The sequence below is a fragment of the Ischnura elegans genome, chromosome 1 (genome assembly GCF_921293095.1).
Source record: "Ischnura elegans chromosome 1, ioIscEleg1.1, whole genome shotgun sequence".
NCBI classification, from domain to species: Eukaryota; Metazoa; Arthropoda; class Insecta; order Odonata; family Coenagrionidae; genus Ischnura; species Ischnura elegans.
Genome location: NC_060246.1, coordinates 19,866,630 through 19,881,277, shown reverse-complemented (window position 1 = coordinate 19,881,277; position 14,648 = coordinate 19,866,630). Strand labels below are relative to the sequence as shown.

Below are 14,648 nucleotides of genomic sequence, written 5' to 3'. Positions count from 1 at the left end.
TACGGCAACAGCCGTACACATTCGCTTCTGGAATAAAGCCATATCGATTGTTATAGCGATCGATATATCGAATAATAACACGCAAGATTATTAGATTACGACGTAATTACAAGAAGATTTTATATTATACAGTTGAAATTTACTTTTAAAATTTGTTTAATGTCTTCTGCTTTCGTGCCGAGATCAAGTATTTTTAAGCTAAGCTTCGCGTGGAGATCCAGAGCATCGTCTGCTTCCGCAGCAGTAGTCAAATACGCACGTACTCCGTAGCATTGACGTCGTGCAGTACTGCTTTAGATAAAGTGGGAATTGGATAAGACTCATTTCTTCATCATGATAATTCGTGCAATGGCAACAATTGCCCACTGGTGAAATTTGTGCGCAGTGGGTACTCCAGAGGCAACAGAAGGTGAGGAGCCCAGGGTGGGGAAAATTGGGGCTTCTCATTGGCTGCAGTTTTGCATAGTCAGACATACCTGATAAAAGGCCATATGTTATTATTCATCGCGTCATAAGAATTGAGAAATGCATTTGGATAAATCACGGTCGAAGAAAGATATGTGGAATGAATGCAAGAATTTTAATGGCTAGTAATAATAAATTAAATCATGAATTCGGAGCTTTACGGCCCTTAAGAAGATACTGGAGAACAAATTGCGGGTTGCGTCATGGCTAGCAATTGAGCGTACTAACCAGGAAAGAGCAATTTTTTCAAACGTACTAACCAAATACTTTTGCCTGTATTTTGTTCCGATGGTACCGGGACCGAGAGAAATCGTCCTACTAAGGAGGAAAACGTACTAAGGAGGAACGTACTAACCAAGTTCCACTGTATATGATTTGATATTATGAAGTGCTGATTGGTCTAGATGACTTAAAATAATCAAGAGTTCACTGTTTACATATGTGGGACATCTTGTGTCAGTCTGTTCGGTGCTTTCCCCTCGGTATGGTTGCTATAATTCGTACTGTTTTTTGTACAGAATTAATGTGATTTCCTGTTGAACCATTTCTCGGCTTGTTGTAAGAACAAGGCCAATCGTCTAAAAACATTAATTGCATTTGTGTAACAGAATCAGTCTTTTGTATATTGAATGGTGGATCATTTTATTTCTTATGAAACTAACTTAAAAAAATCAGTCTTGTTGCATTTTCTTGGGTCAGGTCAACATTTCACACTAAAAAGCACTGTAGCAGGAATTTTGCAAAACTGATAAAATTTCGTGAAACCAAGTAAATTTTGTGCCTTCATCATGTTTTCAAGGTTTGCAAAAATTCAGTGCCTCTACTAATGATATTTGGTTAGGAAGTGATTATATTTTGTGGACGAATTAATGCATTCATAATCTTTACTGCTGGGCAATCTTTGCCTTGGAAAGAAAAAGAATGACTGAGAAATAAATATTAAAATTAAATTTCTGAGCATGGTGTAGGAGAAGCAGTGTGTGTGGAAGCTTTTGGCCCAGAGGAATGAAGTGCTGGCATGACTTTTTTGGACCCTCCCTCCATTTATTATTTGGTTGGACATTTTGTATGTTCTCAATTCACTGAGCTAATTAACTTCAAACATGTGTGTGCTGTTAGGGAGTCCATGGCATGCGATGAAATTCTCAATTGTGACTGTGAAAACTTTTTATAGGAAAGGACATCGGTTTTCACCTGAGCGCATAGAAGATATTGTTCGCTTATCCAAACGTGATGACATCTATGAGAGGCTTGCAAGGGCTATAGCTCCTTCTATTTATGAAAATGAAGACATTAAGAAAGGCATTCTTCTGCAACTCTTTGGTGGCACCAAAAAAACATTTGTTACCTCTGGCCGCAATAACTTTCGGTAAGTCCTTTTGCTCTAATTTGATTTAAAAATCTTATTTTTCCATGCATTAATCAAGCGCATTTCCTTAAAAGTGAATGAAAAATATTTTTAATGCATTGGAGGAGTAGAAACTATAAATATGAAAAATTTAATAGTGACACATTTAGTGTGTTATGAGTGATCCTGCTTCTTGCAAGTTTGAGTGAAAGAATAACATGTGAATATCAGTTGAAATATGAAGCCCTTGTGGGAATTAAACTGGTTTGATAATTAAAGAGGTTTATTCACAATGCTCCTCTTCTATTCTCCCTCCTCCCTTTACCATCAAGTTGTAAATAAATATGTTCCATATAATGCAATTGATGCTATGCAGTGGTGGATCCAGGAGAGAGGCAAGGGGGGGTAACCTCTCAGCAGTAGTGAGCTTACAAAAATTTTGAAAATTTAAGGCTTGTAAAAACACTTTAAAGTTGTCTCATTGCAAAGTTTAAAAAAAGCAATTATGTACATTTTTAGTAATATTTTCTCATGGTAAGTCTCCATAATATGTAATGTTTTCATTCCATATTATAAAAGTCCATTACCATTTTATCTAGTGCAAATTGGATACCTCAGGGGGGCTATGGCCCTCTCTAACCCCTCTCTGGATCTGCCACTGATGTCATACATGTTTTCTGTTCAAGACAACACAGCACCAATGACCAAATTGCTGGTATTTTGATGTGGTAATTGTTTTGCCAAAGTTATGATGCTTATGAGAGGGAATACACATCAATGAGGCTTTCTTCCTGTATATTACATCACAATCACGATTCCAAAGAAAGTTGGCCGTAATTTCCATAGCCAGTCCCTATGTGCAAGTGGGTGGAAGAATAATTTTTACTGCAACAATTTTGTCTGGGTTGGCACTACTGATTTCCCAAGTCTTTAATTTTGATGATCAAAATCATTACATACTTATTAATCTTATTCCACTTCTAACAGTTAGTCAAGTGAAAGCGATGTTATCCGAGTAATTCCCTGGTGAAATGAACTGTTCACGAACTGTTCATGGACTGTTCATGAACCATTCCAGAAGTGTTTATAACCTGTTCCTGAAGTGTTCATGAACTGTTGGGGAACCGTTCACCGTATTTTGGCCCAAATGAAGCGTTACGAACGGTTCAAATAAGCCGTTTGTGAGGCATTTCCCAGCTGTTCATGAAGTGTTCTCCAATCATACAGGAAGCATTCAACTAGGTGTTCATAACCGCTGTTCCTGAAGTTTTCGTAAACTGTTGGGGAACCGTTCACGGACTGTATTTAGGCCCATTTAATGCCACTAACCGTTCAAGTAAACTGTGCATGGGATATTTCCCAGCTGTTCATGAGGTGTTTTCAGATGTTCATGAAGCCTTCTTTTAACTGTAGAGGAAGTGTTTACAATAATACCAATACGGCGAAGTATTTCAGTGAATCTTTTGGCCGATATTCTCAAATGACTGATGTACTGGTTGAACATTTGAAAACTCGACAGAACCGATATGATCGTCATGATGTATTCGCAAAATTATCCAAAAACTTCCACTGCATACCAAACGTAATGATTGCGACTAGTTACGGTGTTTTTACAGGTTTCTTCAGCAATCAAAAAATACAAGAACGGGAATAAAATCACCAAAACTGGGGGAATTATTACTTTACAAAAATGAAAATCCCCCATTTCCTTCTTTAATTATGTTTATACTCAATTATATTGTGCCTGATAATGACTTTCTACTTTAACTTTGTTAAATACTGTGGAAACAAAAGAAAAACTGTAAATACGAACGGTTATGAGTCTTGGGTGGGTTTGTTCAACTCCTTCGGATACAACAAGCACTCGGTTTTGCGAGTAATTTCCGAGGGATTATGAGCACTCGTAAAACCGGGCTTCTACTGTAGTATGTGTTCATGAAAGCATCCTCATTTGGAAACCTCTGTTGTCAACTTTTGTTTACTCTTTAATGTGTTGTCGTGGTTTAACAGTGAATAATTCATAATATGAGATAATATAATAATCCAAACTTATATTTTTTTCTAGGGCTGACATCAATATCCTTCTGTGTGGTGATCCAGGAACAAGTAAATCTCAACTCTTGAGATATGTTTACAATCTGGTTCCAAGATCGCAGTACACTTCAGGCAAAGGTTCTTCAGCTGTGGGTCTAACAGCATATGTTACCAAGGATCCTGAAACAAGGCAGCTGGTATTGCAAACGTATGTTTCATTTCTTTTCATTAATGTTTTGAGTTATTTTTTAATAGTATGCATATAAAAATGTGTATACTTAAAAGCACTGCATGTAACAAGTGACTTAGTACGCTGTCATGAACACAAGAGGTGGTGTAACTGGTGGCATACCTGACTGGCAGACATGAGATCTGGGTTTGAATCCTGGCCAAATTACTTCTTCATGGCAAATTTCTTGCTTCGTTTACTTAAGCCTAAATCAGAAAGACACTGGTGATATGGGATATTGATATGGTGAAAAGTTTTCATAATTTTTTCACTTGTCAAAGTTGAAGCAGTGTTCTGTTGAATATTGCACAAGTTCGAATTTTAATTTTTTTTTGTAATTGCACCCATTAGCAGTAGTTAATAATGGTAACTAATGTAATGGTACTGTTGAGGGTTTTGAGAAATGGCATGAAACAATTTTTTCTGCGTGTAATATAAATGTAAAGTTCTTGCAGTTCCAGCATATTGCTCTTATTTTGAGTTTTTTAAAAAGTTATTCATTTTTACAGTAGAAAAATATGCATTGTAATTTTTATAATTGCATGTCGATTCCCAAGGCAAAATTTTGCTATTAGTCCATTTTCTCGGAACTAGTTTTCTCTTCTGCAACCTATAGCCGGCATAGGCATAATTCCTTTTTGGTGGTGATAAGATTGCATCTCTGGAGTTAGAAAATACCTATCCCTATTTACTGAGCCCTTCAATGAAGTGAACATGCATTGGGCAACTTTCATCTCACCTTAGGGAGAGGGGACAAGATGCGGTTTCATTCAAATAGCTGTTGAGGGAATTTTTGCTCATTGAATGCACTTGCTGGTGAATCCATTTTGGCTCATCCCTGGCTAGAATACAATAGTTAAATAAAGGACCTGCCAATGTAATGAGACAATGTACATATTTACTTACAAGTTTTACCGTCCATTGTGCACATTATTATTAAAATGTCCAGTTATTTCATTCTCTTTTTTTCTTTCCTCCACAGTGGTGCCCTAGTGTTGGCTGATAATGGGATATGCTGCATTGATGAGTTTGACAAAATGAATGATTCTACCAGGAGTGTCCTCCATGAGGTAATTGTGGCAACCCTCATCTATTAAGTTCCTTATATAAGTTAGTGGTATTCTTTGTGGCTGAAAAATTCTGATACTAGTTATGGATTCTTTGGATTAATTGAATGAGTTCAATGATCACTTTTAAGCCCATTCATACACTCCTGTTTTACTTTGTGAAAACTCTCGTTCCACACCAGACCACTGCAAGAGTGCATCATTGAGGTGCTGGAATATCAATATTTATGTGTGTAGCCTTGAGTGACACACAGCAATGAGAGAAGTCGAATGTTGTCCAAGAGTGTACATATGTAAGTGGTTCCAGTCCATTTGGAGAGAAAATTTTTGACCCATTGCACATATTTAGACGCAAAAAATCTTAGCAGCCTGGTGCCGAAAATTTTTTTCGTCTAGACTTCACATCAAACTTGCAAGGCTGCTGAACCTTGTCTCTGCTTTGCAGAGTAACAAACCCTTGTGGGTAGGGAAGATGTGCCTTTTCTTACGTGCAGTTGAAAAGGAGTATTCAGCTTACAGATGAAGGAAATTTGACTAGCAAAGTGATATTTATGATTGGGTGCTCAAAATGGGAGGAACCATCTCCAAAAATTTACTGAGCTACGGTATCCACTTCTTAACTCTAGAATTAATTGACAGTCGCACAGTGCACTGCTGCACTTGGCAAAAATTAAGCCCGCATGCCTCTGCATTCTAATTATTCACTCTGCACAAAAGTTTCTATTGATATTCCTGAAATTGAGGATTTTTGGTTATTATCTGTCATAGATGACGTGTATCTTGTGCCTACTGATAGAAATACCAGTAGTACAGTATGTTCTAGGAATTTCTGCATATTTTTGGGATTAATCCGGGAAAGTACCGTATAAGCGCGTGTAAGAGGCGCACCTTTTTCCCCAGAAATTGCAGCCGAAAATGAGGGTGCGCCTCTTACACAAACTTCTTATCTTCCCCCCTCCCCTTCACCGGTCGCTAGTCTAAGGGGAACTGAGTGTCCTTGGTTTTCATTGTGAGTCAGTCATCTGTAATCCTAGGTAAAAAATAAGCGGTAGGCAGAGGAGTTTCTCCCTTAGTGACGTATTTTTAAAATGCTCCTGTGTCCTTTTCTGGTAAGCATCGCGCCGTCACGTCGGTACCCCGGAGGTGAACATGGAAAAGATCGCGCGGGGGTTTTTCGCTCCGGAGGGCACGGTAAATTTACTGCCACGAGTGGGCATCCCGCGGTATTTATACTGCGTATAGTAATCGGTTATCAAACGTAGAGAAACGCGTATTTTTGAATGACATACCTGGTCAATAGTCAATATGTCTTGCCGAGTGATTTCCATTATGCTGAGGACCTGATTTTCCTAAAGTCATCTTCAGACGCTAATATGAGGATTATTGCAACTGAAAATTATATTGGTGTCAAAACCTGCGCTTTAAAAAATTCGAACGAGTGTGTTCCTTGTTGGACTAAATTGTGGATGGAAGAAATCAGAAATGCTTATAAGTGAAGAGCGCGGAAGGAGAGGTCCAGGGGAAGGAGCACAAACCCTCCGTCTTCGAAGCAAGCAACGAAATATGGATGGGAAGGAGCACGCTCCCTCCCCTCCGTATTTCAAGCTACGAGGCTATGAGCGAAGGAGAGGGGGAAGAACACGTCCGATCTTGCATGTGACGTCGTTGCCTTCAAAGCGAAGGGGCGAAGGCGCAGCAAAGTGATATACGCAGTTTGCGTTGCCTAAAGTTTCCATCCGTCCGTCTCATCTTGTTTGAATGCGCTTATGTTACGCTTGTTTCTTCCGAAATTGTCCTGTTTGGACTATTTTGAATATTAGTAGCCTTGTTGTAACTATAAATCTTTGTGTCAAACAATTAGAGCTTATAAAACTCAAATTCTGTCAGATATGCGTCGCGTTAGATCTCTTTCTTTTTTTGAACCTCGTGCGTGTCATACAATTATTGAAAGCTATCGAGATATCTTCGGGCTTAGTAGATCACTCACCTAGCATTTGGCCTCCATAAAATGGGAGATCGATCAAGGTCAGTTGGTGAGACGGGGTAGGGATGAAACACGTTTCCATTGTTCCCCTGTAACTTGACGTTTTCCTATTTTCCTGTGGGGTCTCGGAAAGGAAAGAAAACGGCCGAGGCATTGGCTGATGGAGGGCCGAGTGTGGTTCCGTAAAATCTATGACGTGGTTATTATCCCACGGCGCTGAGATTGCCCCGGCACTGAGATTGTTGTCCAAGCTCTTGGGAAGGTTCATGCTATGTGCCTGTCGTGTTTTGCCTTAAAATTTACCACGGCTGCAATTCTATTGCAATACTCCTGCGAGAGCATTTAAACAAAATTCTTCGTGAATAGGACAAGCATCGTAGAGCAACGGCGTATGAGAAGAGAGGATCGGAGCTCTTTCTACTCCCTCTTATGCCGCTATTACCGCCGCAGTTATCAAAATTTCCTCTTTTAATTAATATTGAAAGAGGAAAGTTCGATAACTGTTGAAATTCCAGACGTACGTCTGCAACACCGCGCGATAGTTTTTAAAAAAATGCCGCAAAATTTTTTTCTTCATTGCTCCGATGCTCAAAATAGGGGTGCGCCTCTTACACACACTTATACGGTATGTTTAATTCGAACCCATAAAATTTGGAGTCCATTTTGTAAGTCCCTTCAATTTTTCAATAAAGGGGTTTTACTCTAAAAGTAATCTGACTGCTTATATGCATTATAAGTATTGCATTTCTTCTTGCTGAATCTGTGAAAAAGGATACAACCTCCTTAATTATTCCAACAGAGTTTCATACCAGTAAGTAGTGCATCAGAGCTCTTAAAAAGAGAGAGGTTTAAAACATGATTCAAACATGGTTTGTTCAGCAATAATGCAATCTTTTTTTAATTGTAGTGCCTGCTCTCACTGTTGATATCTGCTGCAACACTGATGCATTAATCAAGACCATGGCTTTTCATAATGCTCAACTCAGTTTTGCCTTATTTTTATCTAGTCAAACAGGGATCTTCATTTTGCTAGTCTAATTTATCATTGTTGCTTGTACTATTTTCATCAGAATCATGTTCATTGCTTTCACAGTCAAATGGTGAAGAGAAAAATTTGATTTCATCACATTTGAGGTCAATTATAAGACTTTTCCATAGGTTATTCTCAAGGTCTCGAGGGTTAAATCTATGAAATCTTCTCTGATTGTATCTTGATAAAAAATATTGCCATGTGAGTTCTGTGGCTATTATCTGTGGTTCCATCAAACCCAATACTTCATAATCCATTTTGTTGTATTCAGCATAATATTTCTGAAGCAATTTCGTCACCCCAGCATGCTATCAAATCATTCAATGCATTTTTGCTAAGAAATGAACCTCTTTTGCCATCAGTAGTGCAAAGACTGGGATCAGCCTCTCCACACTTGTGGGTTCAAATATCATCAGTTCTTTGATGTTTCCTTTATTTCAAATTTGAGGGACATTTGAGATAATAGAGCCATCATCACGGTGCCCTCGGAAAGGAATGTTCTGTCTTCAAAGGAATATTAAATTTTGCAAAGTGAATGAAATATTTTAATGATTTCCTTCCCTTTGAATTGTGTTGACTTGACTTTCAACGTGTTTCTCAAGGGTTTTGTGTTAAACCAAAAAGTTGTTTGTGCCCTACATGTAAATTAACTCCTAAGGTTTAGCAATGCTGGGATGTGTAATAGATAAGGAATCGGGACGGGAACGCAGGGGAAAACCCAGGAGGAAAGGGAACCAGGGAACTCCTGCTACCTAATCTTCACCATAAGTAGGAAAGTTTTTAATCAAGGAGGTTGAAATTAACTATTATTAAACCAGTTAAACCTTTTGTTCATAATTTAGGCCCTTTCCCGTAGACTTGCCAGTGATCATCCCTTGTAATTTTTGCCAATCCTATTGAATTATTTTATTTTTGCCGATTAAATATTGACTATTATCTCTTTCAGGTGATGGAGCAGCAGACTCTTAGTATTGCCAAGGCGGGGATTATATGTCAGCTAAATGCAAGAACATCCATTTTGGCTGCTGCAAACCCCTGTGAATCTCAATGGAATAAAAACAAAACAATTATAGAAAACATCCAGCTCCCTCATACCCTCATGTCCAGGTAGTGATAAAAATAAGTGATAAAATTTTCTGCAGTTTTTAATTGCTTTGTATGGTAAGGTTTTTCTATGATTTCCCACGGAGTGAAAGAAGATATCATTAAATTTTTTAGATGGAAACATTTTTATAAATACACTTTTAAGGATAAATTTTCTATCATCATCATGGAATAACTTATTATCATTACAACGGCACAGAAGGATGTCCCTTAATGATGGAAATCTTCAAATACCACATTTCTCCAAATATAGTCCTCCTCTAATTTTGAGGCTTCAGTTTCGGAAAAAGTAAAAAAAAATGCGTTTGAATATAGTCCCCCCCTTTACTTTTACCGTGGGCATTTTTGGAAAAAAAAGGGGGACTATATTCAGACGTATATGGCATTTCTTTGTATGAAAAATGAGAAATGACAATGTATAATGGTGATTTCTTCATTTTTCTTCCCTTCAATGCAAAATTATAGTCATCATGTGCAATCCTAAATCTTTGTTCTATTTCGTGGTGATCTTGTGCATCTGTCTTGTTGCGGTGTCAAAATCCTGTGCATCTGCATCTGTGAGCGTTTGCCTCTGATGTGGTGCCAGATAGCCCAGCGCACAGCCTTGGGTCTTCTTCCCCTGTGAATTTTTGGAGCATGCAAACTTGAAAACTTCCCAAGGATGAAACTGAGCTCTCCGGCTTGGCAATCATTTATTGTTGAATGGACACTCATTCAGTGTGGTAATTTGTGGTGCATCTGTAGAATACAGTGATGGTAGAAACCGGAGGTAAATTTTACTGGGTGCGAAAGCACACCACCTTCCATGCTGACAGTATCTTCACTTTGGTTACCGTGGACTGAAATTTGGGTTATGATCATTATGAAGAACAAAGTAAGGGCTGGATAATAAGTATGCATCCTTATTGGTTAAATTTTGAAAGTTCAGGAAACTATTTTGCTAACACTATGTCACGTCTAGGGCCAGTTGCTGATTTTGACTAAGCACAGTCGTACCTTTGCATTCCTTTTCAAATCTTGCCTCCCTAGCGTACTCTTCCCTCCATTCCTTGCCATTCTTCACACCATTTTCTGCCCTTCTAACTCATTTTGCTTGTTCTCTGGCGTTGGGTGTGGTTCAGTGGCATTGCCAATTCACCAAAGTTTGTGGTGGTGATTTTACCCATGTTGGCTATGGGTTACATAATAACTATTCTTATAATTTGTTTTGAATTTAGGTGACTTTTGTGAAGTTCCATGATTCATAGCAAGAAATTTATTAGTTCTTGTAATTGTATTTCATCCCATTTTTTGTAAAAATTACTGGTTTAAATAGGATATTCCTTGTTGACCTGTAATTTTATAATTGTCAAACTTCACTTGGTGGTTACTTCATGATGCACAGTATTGACTAAGGTTTGTTGAAATGCTTGTATGCTTTTTTTGCAGATTTGATCTCATCTTCCTCATACTGGACCCACAAAATGAAATCTATGACCAAAGGCTGGCTCGGCATCTTGTCTCTTTGTATTATCGAACTCAGGAGGAAGAAGAGGATGAGCACATGGTAAGTGGAGGAAACATTTACCGTATTTCTCCTAATATAGTCCCCCTCATAATTTTGAGGCTTCAGTTTCTGGAAAAGTTGAAAAAATGTGTTTGAATATAGTCCCCCCATTTACTTTTACCACAGGCATTTTTGGAAAAAAAGGGGGGACTATATTCAGACATATACGGTACTCTCTTCTCCTTTGGTCAACTATCTCTTATAATTAATTTCATGAATATTTTGTGGGTTCATTTGAGCATCAATTATCTTTCTGATGTCCAAATCCTACTGTTTATCTGTTTTCACAGAACATGGGTATGTTGCGTGATTACATTGCGTACGCACGTGAGCACATGAGCCCCACATTGGGCGAGGCGGCAGGGCAGCGGCTGGTGAAGGCCTACGTTGAGATGAGGAAGGCAGGCAGTGGCCATGGGCAAGTGAGCGCCTACCCCCGTCAGCTGGAGTCGCTCGTGAGGCTGGCCGAGGCGCATGCCAAAGTGCGACTCTCCAATGTGGTTGAAGTGTTGGATGTGGAGGAGGCATGGAGGTAAGCATTCAGTGTGCGTGCTTTGACCTGCTTCAAGTGCCCGAAGAAAACATGCCGTGGAACCAGAGAAAGTTATCACAAATGTGCTTGCCTATAATTTCTTTACTATTATTTTCTCTTTGCATTTTATTGCCAACATCTTTGATTTTTTCTCTTCTTTGCATCTTTGAAATTTTATTCATGGTGTTTGGTAGTACAAATATGCATTCCTTCCAGGTTGATTCACTTGAGTTTTTATTAATCCATTTTTCATTTCTTATCTGTCCGATATAAGCTGTTGAACATAATTGAGCATATGCTCTGCTCAAATATATGTGGATGCTGTTTCCAACAAATAATGCCACCATTACACAAGTTTCTGTAATAGAGTCAACATTTCTTCAAGTAATAGTAATAGTAAAGAAAGCGCAAAAATCTCTTCAAACTTTCTTACAAAGTGTAATTTGAGTTTCAATGAATCAGACAGAATTATTTAAAACCAAATGCCTTCTTAATAACCTTTCAAATTAAGATAAAAATATTGTGAAGATATTGCTAGTTCACTAAGAGCACTTAGTAAGAAAGTTTGAAGAGAGTCTTTACTATTACTATTATTTGAAGAAATGTTAACTCTATTACAGAAACTTGTGTAATGGTGGCATTATTTGTTGGAAACAGCATCCACATATATTCTTTGTGTAGTCCTGCAGCACTTTGGCATATGCTCTGTTGGTTTCAATGTCACTAATTAGTCGATGAGGACTGAAAACTCTGGGAAAGTAAAAGTGATAAGCAAGCAATAAATATTCATTTTGCCTATTAGTGCTGAGTAAATTTTGATTTTACAATACCTGAAGCACTGGTCGCCAATAACCTGACTACAGTGGTTGAATGATGTGTGGGGGCATGATCATGGATCTAGGAAAGTTGTATGTTTTTATATGTCAAGTAAGGATATTAATAATGTTTGTAACTAAATTGTGGTTCAATTCACGCAGTTTTGTCATGCATTAGTGCCTGGTAAGCAACTACTGAGTGAAGTGGTTACAAGATCAAGGAGTGCGATCATGCCACTGCTCCACCTGCAATGCTTGAAGGCCGAAGCAAAGAGTTCATGTGAAGTCAACACACATGCAATCAATCATGCGAGATGCAATCACACCATCACTGTGAAGTGACATTGCTGGGATTTAAGACTTTGATTGAATATTTTCAAATTCATCGATTATCTATTTGACCCATTGCATATCTATGGTAATTGAGTCGTTCTATGTTTATAACCATATGGTGTTTATTGTTCTGTCATGGTGTAGAATTGCTGTAGAATTTCCTCTGCTCCTTCATATTGTTAACGTTTAAAAATTGGTGATAGAGCCTATTATGATCTTAATGAGTGAAATTCGTCACCAGGCTTCATCGGGAGGCGCTAAAGCAATCAGCTACTGATCCTCTCTCAGGGAAGATTGATGTGAACATTCTCACAACTGGGCTGAGCAGTGCCGCAAGGAAGAGGAGACAGGAAGTTGCTAAGGCACTCAAGGAGGTGATCACTGCCAAAGGAAAAGGAGGCACTGTCCTTAACTACCAGACTACCCTGCAGAAACTTAAAGAAGTTTCACAACTGGTAAGCTTGTTCCTATTTTATGAATTTTTCATTAACATTTTAGCCTCAGGATTACGTTATTGAAATGGCATAATGTTGGGCAATTTTTGGGAGTGTGATTAGATGCATGAGTGATGAGGGAAACTGCCATGAAAAAATCTTTATCGCATTTATTCTTTTTATGATGTTACAGTAAACTCTTGATAGGTCAAAGTCATTGGGACCGTTAGCTTTCAATATTGAATAACGTTATTTTAAGAATTTTTAGTAAATCGCACAAAATGTTTATGTAAGTTTTTCCACTATCATTTTTCACTGCGGAATAGTTTTATGAGGGTAGCCTTTTAAGTGTCAGGAGTGAAGAAAACTACAAGAGGTACAATAATGCAATTTCTTTTATTGTTTTTCAAAGTACTCTCAATCAATGCACTTTTCCATTCGATGCAACCAGTCGTTATAACATTTATTATTTATTCCATTCCGAAGTAGAGGTAGTCAAAATGACTGTTTTGCAGGTATCAACCACTTCTTCAGATGTCGGGAAGTGCTTTCCTTGTTGCATATTCTTGATTCTGGGGAATGTGAAAAAATCATTTGGGTGTAAGTCCGGGCTGTATGGATGATGATCAAGAATTTCAACGTTTTGCTGTTCCAAAAACTACTTCGTGACTCGAGAGGTGTGTGAGCTTGCATTGTCATGATGGAGTGTAATGTGTCGATTTGAGTTATCTTTCCGAAGCTCGGCGATTACTTTTGGCAAGCAAATGGTCGTATACCATTGAGCATTAACTGTAATTACTTAATGCTGCGAGAGCGAACAACTTTAGTAGGTTTGAGCTCACTTTGGAAGACCACATGGAAGATTGGCATTTTGATTCGGGACCATTTGACTCGATCTGCTTTCTGTTGTTCTCTGAGGATGTGCAGTATCCAGCGGCAAACCAATTTTTAACACCTAACTCTTCGTGTAAGATCTTTTGAACTGAGGTCCCTGAGATGTCCAATGCCTAAATCTTATGGTATGTAACATGATGATCTTCCATAATCATGTTACGTACAGCATCTGCATTTTCTTCAGTGACGGCAGTTTTTTGTCCAAAAACAACAAAAAGTTCAGTAATGCATTCTTGCTGGGTGAGGCTTCGTCGAAAGTTATAGAAAGTTATGGTGCAGTTCTGTTCATGACTTAATTCCATCTCGTAAAGCAACTTGGGAACTTTGACACGCCACTGTTTTAAAAGTATCAGGCCGATCTTAATGAAACTTTGCATGGGCATTAACCAACTCAAGAAGTTGTTTATAAACACCATTTATTGTTGCTAGGTGATAAGGATCGTTCTATTCCCGACACTTAAAAGGCTACCCTCGTAAACGATACTTGACGTTATCTGTGAAATTATTCTTCAATAAATGCTCTTTGCATTAGATTTGAAGTACATTACACTCCTGATTATCCGGGCTAATGATGGGGAGACGGCATGAATAATCGAAAAACACAGATAATCCAAACTTTCACTTTAATTACTTTTTCTTTTCCTAGCTGCGATCTTTTTAGTGGCGAATACGTGATTGTTAAATTTCACTTCAATGTCTTGTTATGTTCATAATTTACGTAAAACACGCAATATGTTATTATGTATGTAGTTATTCTGTTATTTAAGAGTGCTTCCTGGACTCATTGAGAGCTTTCTTCGCCAGTGGGCGATCTTTTTAGCGGCGATAACATG

General features: G+C 38.2%; 1 protein-coding gene across 1 annotated transcript in view; it reads left to right on the top strand.

Moving 5' to 3' along the window:
- Positions 1–14,648, top strand: part of LOC124156525 (DNA replication licensing factor MCM4) — a 42,941-nt gene that overhangs the window by 25,647 nt on the left and 2,646 nt on the right. Inside the window, exons 8-14 of the mRNA XM_046531120.1 lie at positions 1,640–1,834; positions 3,879–4,055; positions 5,059–5,146; positions 9,104–9,264; positions 10,690–10,807; positions 11,098–11,339; positions 12,729–12,942. Coding sequence (XP_046387076.1) covers positions 1,640–1,834; positions 3,879–4,055; positions 5,059–5,146; positions 9,104–9,264; positions 10,690–10,807; positions 11,098–11,339; positions 12,729–12,942 — 1,195 coding nt within the window. The remainder of the gene's footprint in view (positions 1–1,639; positions 1,835–3,878; positions 4,056–5,058; positions 5,147–9,103; positions 9,265–10,689; positions 10,808–11,097; positions 11,340–12,728; positions 12,943–14,648) is intronic.